At 43.6% G+C, this 7,342-nt stretch overlaps 1 protein-coding gene across 2 annotated transcripts in view; it reads left to right on the top strand.

The window, feature by feature from the left end:
• The first annotated feature begins 983 nt into the window (after nucleotides 1-983).
• The window catches only part of TBC1D9 (TBC1 domain family member 9), a 51,415-nt gene continuing 45,056 nt past the window's right edge, over nucleotides 984-7,342 (top strand). The window contains exon 1 of one of the 2 annotated variants that reach the window (XM_083457084.1): nucleotides 984-2,241. In XM_083457084.1, the coding sequence (XP_083313210.1) occupies nucleotides 2,115-2,241 (127 nt within the window). In that variant the 5' untranslated portion in view covers nucleotides 984-2,114. The remainder of the gene's footprint in view (nucleotides 2,242-7,342) is intronic. The other variant, XM_083457083.1, reaches the window with a different exon arrangement.

Raw genomic sequence — 7,342 nt, 5'->3', positions numbered from 1 at the left:
AATACTTTGGCCACCTCATGAGAAGAGAAGACTCCCTGGAAAAGACCCTGATGTTGGGAAAGATGGAGGGCACAAGGAGGAGGGGACGACAGAGGATGAGATGGTTGGATGGTGTTCTTGAAGCTACCAGCATGAGTTTGATCAAACTGCAGGAGGCAGTGGAGGACAGAAGTGCCTGGCGTGCTCTGGTCCATGGGGTCACGAAGAGCGGGACATGACTAAACGACTAAACAACAACAGCAACAGGTTTGCGCCATGAGTTTGAACAAACTGCGGGAGGCAGTGGAGGATAGGAGTGCCTGGCGTGCTCTGGTCCATGGGGTCACAAAGAGTCGGACATGACAAAAGGACAACAAGGTTTGTGCCATTTCTGGGAGATAAAATGATGGCTAACACAACAGTAGTAATCACGGCTGATAATTTTATCTTTCTAGCTATGCTAATGTAATCCCTTCATTGGGAAAGAAATCAACTCTTTCAACTACATTTACGAATGGATTGGAATTTGCTGATCCTATTTCACAATAAAATCAAAAAAAATCCTTAACTGAGGTTCTGCAGCCCGAAGCCAGCCCCCCCCCCCCCACACACACAAATCCTGGCTACTTCCATGTCTATTTAGTTCGGCAACATCTGCTGGAGCCTCGCCTCTTTGAAGTCTTTTTTGCTTAAGAATTCTGACTTGGGAGATCAGGTGAGATAGGAATGACTTCTCTCACACCCTCCCTGAAGATCAGCTCGCTGCCAGAGCTCTGCAGGGGATTCCTGCGCCGGTTCTAACCGGGGTGGGGCAGGGACGGTGGAGCCTCTGCCGAGACCCGCACAGGACAGGAGCAAGGGCAGACAGGACGCGGGACTGGCTCCTGGAAGTGCAGGAAGGAGGAAACCAAACAACGTTGCGCAGGTTGCGCTGCTGGCGCTGGCCACGCCTTTTTCGGAACCTGGCGGCGCGCTAGTCGTAAGGTCGCGCGCTTGCGCATAGAAAGCGTTCGGCGGAACGGGAGCTGGTGACGTTCCATCCCCCCCCCCTCCCGTTCCCCTTTTCATTGAGCAGAAATGGACATTACGAGCAAGCCATCTATAGCTACCGACCGATGGCAGGGTGGTTAGATTTATTCGCTCTGTGCACCCTGTTCCGAGCGGCGGCAGTTACTGGCAGCTGATCGCCCTGCGGATGCCCATCTCCTTAGCTGCCATAAGCGACCACTTGTCAGACCGTGATGCGGACGATTTTGCAGTGACCTCGGTGTTGCTCCCTGGCAGGCTTTTTAGACCCATGTGTGCGCGCGCGCTGAGATCTTGTTAGGCTGTGCGCGTGCTTTAAACCTAGCGGGGGAGGGGTAGCTAGGTAGGTGATCTTCAAAGATCCGTGGTGCGCTGGGCGGCTCTCGGCAGTACCAATCCGGAGGTGTGTGTGTACGCGCGCGGGCGCGTTCTCGCCAGGGTTACCTGTTGTGATTTCCCCGTAGCCATATCACAGATGCCGAACGGTGGACCTCGCTCCCTGCAATCGCTCCCTACTGATAGATAGGCTTGGCCTTTGCTCGTTAGCATCAGACATTGCGAGGGTGGGTTTTGGTTTTTTTGCATTTATCTATTTTTTTGCATTTTTCGCCCATGCAGCGGAGCGGACCTCCCGAGCTCTTGTGCCGGAAGGAGAGCAGCTGCTAAGCTCTCGTTTTTCCGAGTGGGGGCGCCGTTCCGCAAGCGGCTCCTTCCCGGAGCCTGAATGCAGTGAGGAGCCTGGGAGGCTGCTGGGCGGGCCCAGCCGTCGCAGCTGATGCTCTCTGAGGTCACCCGTTCGGCTCATCCCCGCGTCCGCCACCGAGCGAGTCTTCTCGCCGAGCTGCTGCCGCTGTTCTCGGCTAGGAGAAGGGGCTGATCCGAGGCTGGAGAGTCGCGGTGGGGATGGTGCTGTTTTTTCTTCCCCTTTCTAACCCCGATGTTCCTTCCTCTGGCCGGGGCGTTGCGGGCTCCTACCTGGGCAGGGCTGGGCAGGGCGCTTGAAGCGAACCGGGGCTGGCAGCATCGTCCCGGGCTCCGCATGATTTAAAAGCGAAATAAGACGTCTGAAGCGAACCCCGTCCAGGCTGCCTTTGTCTTTGGCCGGGAGCATGTGGGTGAACCCGGAGGAGGTGCTGCTGGCAAACGCCCTGTGGATCACGGAGAGGGCCAACCCTTACTTCATCCTGCAGAGAAGAAAGGGGCACGGAGGAGATGGAGGCAGCGGAGGGCTAGCTGGTAAGGGGGCGAAGGGGGCTCCGAGGCGGGAGGGGGAGAAATAAGGGGCAAAACTGCTCAGTTTGGATCTTCTTCTTTAGCCTTTGGGGTGGGGGATGCTGCTCCTGCTATTCTTTGGTGCGTTTATTTACATGCCATGTCCACGCCTGGTGTCTTGATGCGGGGTCTGTATTTGCAACAGGTGTGTGCATTTCACTTAAAGGTATGCTGTTTGTGTGTTTGGTAAATCCAGGATGCCAGTTTTTCTTTCTTCATATATCTATATTGGCTTGCTTAGGCTTTTATTATTGTGTATGGATGGCTATATTACCTGCATGTCAGTACTGCTGGGGTTGGCAGAGTCTCTACTGATTACTGTTTCCTTGTGCAGAAGACTTAGATTGGCATCCCAGAGTCCTTTGAAAATTGCATGAAGAAAGGTTACTAATAGCACACACAGAGAAGTTTTAGGCTGCAGTTCTTGCACAATTTCTTGCAAGTAAGTCCCATTGGACTCTGTGAGACTTATTTCTAATCAGCCATGCATAGAGTGGAGGTAGATTGATAGAGTGCTTTTGTAACTTACCTTCAAAGAAATTCTGTGAAGGCCACTCAATTGTTATTTTGGATATGCTATGCTGGGAGTGAAATACAGCGAGGTCTCACAGTGAGTTTGGGACTTATCAGGAACGCAGGAATCCCAAGTGAAATAATTTATTCACAGGAGCACATTGCTTCTGTCTTGCATCAAGAAAAAAATCAATTCTGAGCCATCTGGCTCAAAAGATCTAGAATAGTTTACAGCAGTGTCACAAACTATAGTCTGTAGACCACAAGCTTCATTCAGATGGAATATATGAAATACAAAAGAAGCAATAAAAATACAATCTAAACCAGCACCAATCGCATCATATTAGAATTGCTGCAACGGGCATGAACTCATTAAGTGATCTGCCAAGACTCAGTGGTCTGTGGGACAGAAAGTTTGGGAAGCACTGATTTAGGGCATGTCAGTTTCTGTGGCCTACACCAGTAAATGTGTAACATGATGAGTCTCATTTCCTCATCTCCTTTTGCACTTCACTATTTCAATGAATCAGTTCCTCACCTACACCTAGCTTGGTTAGAGCCAGCCAACCAACCAGTCCAAAGCTGAAATTGAGTTGAACTGGACTTGCCATTCTAGAGAACTCCTTAAATTTAATATGACAGTTTGAATGTTTTAAGTGTAGTGGTTGTAGTTGTGATGTCTATTAGCCATGTATGTTTTTTGTCACTAGCATTGATCATCTGGAAATAGTGAAGATCAGGCAAGACAACCAGGATTCAGCTTTTTAAAATTTTGTTTTACATGTGCGTTGTCACTGTGTTTTATATGATTATCCTTGGTTGTAATTTGGGTTCAATTACAAAACTGGCTGCGAGGCTCTGATGGCAACTGCAAAACGTAATGTCTTAATTGGCACTAAAGGAATATAAAACCAGGATGAGGGTGGGGAAGATCCTAAAGGAATTTTAATCCTGTAGCATTACAGTGTTGACAATTCCATCGTTCCCAAAAATGGTTGTGCATCTCTCTCTCTCCTAGTCTAAGGTTATTTTTAGGATATTTTGATTCAAGTGTCCTAGAAAGCTTTTGCAGCAAGGCTCTTCCATTAGCCACTATTGTGCATGTCAGTTGTGCTGTACTTCCCAAGGACAGTTACCTAAATGGAAATCACAGGAATGAGTCAAAAATACATTCTCAACTTCTGCTTGTTTTCAGCTTGTTTTCTTCTGCTTCCTAATCTGTATTGATATTTAATTGTATAAAGTCGAGTGACATCGGTAAAATGGCACACTTTTTCAAAAACATCCCTTGCCTCATTGTAACGTTTGGCTACTGTAAAGTAGGGTCTGGCAAATCTGAGTCACTGTAAGCATGTCTTGATTCAAGTAGCTGCTTGAGTTTATCCCGTATATAACTTGGAAACACTGTAACACCTCAATCACTCCTTTCTTGGCCACCTAGGAAATTCACAGATGAGAAATGGTTCAGATGTAAGCTTCCTAAGTCAAAGCACTTCAGCCACCAAATCATGCTGGATCTGTATACTAATTTTATGATTTTGTTGAAAGCAATATATTTTATGCATGCCTAGAATTCATTCTATCAGTGGCTGTTACTACATGAAATAAAGGTTTAGAAAAATGTGACCTTGCCTACATGCAACAAAAAATGGTAACAGAATACATTTATTGCTGAAGGTGTTTGCCTGAAGGCTCAAAGACAGCCCTTTTAGAGCAGGCATATAGTCTGTGTGGCCTTTTGTGCATTGGCTATCTATGCAAATCATGGCAATTTGCAAGAAGAAGTGCAAACAAAAATAGATCTAAAGGAAGACTCAGTTTGCCAGGAAGAGATTATTTGGCCTTGGAAGTCAGCAGTATTTCAGATTAAACAGATTTTGCAAATGTAAAGGGTTTGGCTGCAGCAGGGTCAGCTACATGTAATTTCCTATTAAAATATGAAAGCAGTTGATTAGATTGGGAGGAGGAATCACAGAGTACATGCTTTGCATGTAAAAGGTCCCAGGTCTAGTCTCTGACATTTCTAGTACTTATTGGGTAACAAAATACAGTAGTGAAAAATCCATAACTAATAAGAGTGACTGCCATTCAAGCTAGGCAAGGAATGAGAAACTTTCAGATGTTTCTCACATTATCCCTGATCATGGACCATGCTGGTTGTGCCCAATGGGAATTGGAGTCCAACAACATTTGGAAGGCATCCTGTTAGGTGCCTCTGCTGCACAGCACAATTTGCTTTTAAGTCATTCAGTGCTGAAACCCGTCATAACACTTGAAAGTTTAAATTAATCACTGTGTGCTCCATTAGCATGGAATTTGTTTTCCAAATTTATGAGTGTCCGTCCATGATGTGCATGGATGCTGTAAGTGTGCTCCACTCTATTGTGGGTGCACACTTCAGATCATGTATGGCAGCAATTGGCTTTCAGAAAAACAACTATGAGAGTCCTTGCACATTAGAATTTGACATGCACTCCTAGTTCCCAGGCCTTACTCTCTGCTGTTTATGGTTCTATAGCTGCTTTCAGGTACAGTCTGCAGAATACCTACATAAATGTGTTTTTAGTGGCGTCCTCCATTTGGACCTCTCAGGGAAACAAGAGATGCTCTCATTGTATTTACAAGTTATATTTCTACAGAATGAGTATTTTTATAAATACAGTTTTTATGGTAGTAGTTGGATAATAGCAGTGTGGACTGTGGAGCTGTTTACTGCAGCCGGGGCATGTAACAGTAGTTTTAAGTTCATGAAATGGTGCCAAACATCTTTCTAACACATTTGTTTAGGTGGCTGGCAGATGGCTATCCACTGACTACCGAGGGAATAAAATGCTCACAGAAACTGTGGTGGGAATTGTCTTCTCTCACCATTATATAGAAACAATTTATCTATCTGACACTAGTTCAGTGTGATAGGTTGGCATTAATAGATCACCAGCACTATTTTTTAAAACAATGTCATTTTCACATATATTGTAGTATGAAATATTTGGTATACAAGGAGCTTACAGCTTAATCGTGTGCATATCTCCTTCTAAGGCTCACAGAGTTCTTTGGGGCATGCTCTCAGAATACAGCCTTGGGCTGCAATCCTCTGTGCTGTTAACTCACTGGACTCAAAGGGGCTTACTTCTGAGAAGGCATGCATAGGATTATGCTGTTAAATTCTTTAATGAAATGATTATTTTCCCCTTCAGTGCACCTAAATATTTCTTGCTGAGTTGAGACATTTTCTCAGTAAACTCTTAAGGGATTGACAAAGCATTTCATAATTCATTAAAACTACAAATTCTCTGTGCTGATGCTAAACTTTAAGTCTTTAAGGTGCCTACCTCTTTGTTATAGCAGCTAATAAGGATTGTTAAGAAACTGGGCCCTGGGGATATTACATCAATGCAGTTCAGTCATATACATGTCTTTAAAAAGATGTAGCAATAAAAGTATTTTAATTGATTTGTGTGCATAAAGTAGTTTTATATATGTATTCATTGTTAAATCACTTCAAGATGTTTCATTGGAAGCAATTAACAAATGGGATGAAATAATAAATTAATACTGTTTTCTCTGAAGTAGAGAAGAGTTCATGAGACTTACTCCCACGTTAATTCATATAGAATTGTGGATGTAGTCTGCACACCTATATCTAGTTTCCATGGAGTAAACCCCATTAAACTCAATGGGACATAGTTTTGAGTAGACACCATAGAATTGTGCTGTATATCAGAGAAATTAAAATCTGCAAAAGATGAACCAGAATTCGGGGCTCCATAAATATTTTTATCCACAAGTGGACTCTAAGAAAGAAAAATTCACAAAACTTCCATAGTTTCATTTATGTTTTTGCACTCTTTCAGTTATTTTGAACCTTCCTGTGCCCATATTAGGCAAAACGTATATACCCACAAACTCTTAAGTTGGCAATGTGCAAAAATGGTCTGCTCCTTTAAATGCATCCTGCCCTTATCCTCAAATCAGAAAATGTTGTGAAGTACTTTCATCCCAAGGTCACTGAAGCTACTGGCTTCATAAATCTACTTAAATGGGGGGAAACCATTTTCTGAGTACATTCTTGCCTTTTTACCCAATGGCCTAATTACTGTTTTGTGTAGTGCATAAAGCAGTAGCGCATCCTTCATGGTAACATAATTTCATATATCTTACCACAAATTATTTTCTTCATATGATTTTGTAAACACCTGAAACTCAATCTCTATCACTTGTGAAAATTTACAAAACTTTTCTTGTAAGTTATTGAAGTTACCTTTTCTTGAATCTTTAAAAATTTGTGTAGCAAAAGTAAAGGGAAACTCATTAAATCTTCAGGCAAATTGCTACTATATTTAGTATTTCTAAGGGCATGTTTGGAACTCCAGACCAACTAAATTAGAGAAAATAGGCACTGTGGTATCTACTTTATAGGATTATTAGGAACCAAACTGACGAAGATTAAAAACTTTGTTTAATGTTTCAAGAGTAACAAAATCATGAACAGAAGCTATAGTAATGGCATGTTCAATTTTAGTGCCATAAGTACTTGGCTTGAATTATTTGC

This window comes from Podarcis tiliguerta, assembly GCF_965153285.1.
Source record: "Podarcis tiliguerta genome assembly, chromosome: 9".
Classification (NCBI taxonomy): Eukaryota; Metazoa; Chordata; class Lepidosauria; order Squamata; family Lacertidae; genus Podarcis; species Podarcis tiliguerta.
Note: the sequence above shows the minus strand (reverse complement) of the source record. Positions and strands in the feature narration are given on the sequence as shown.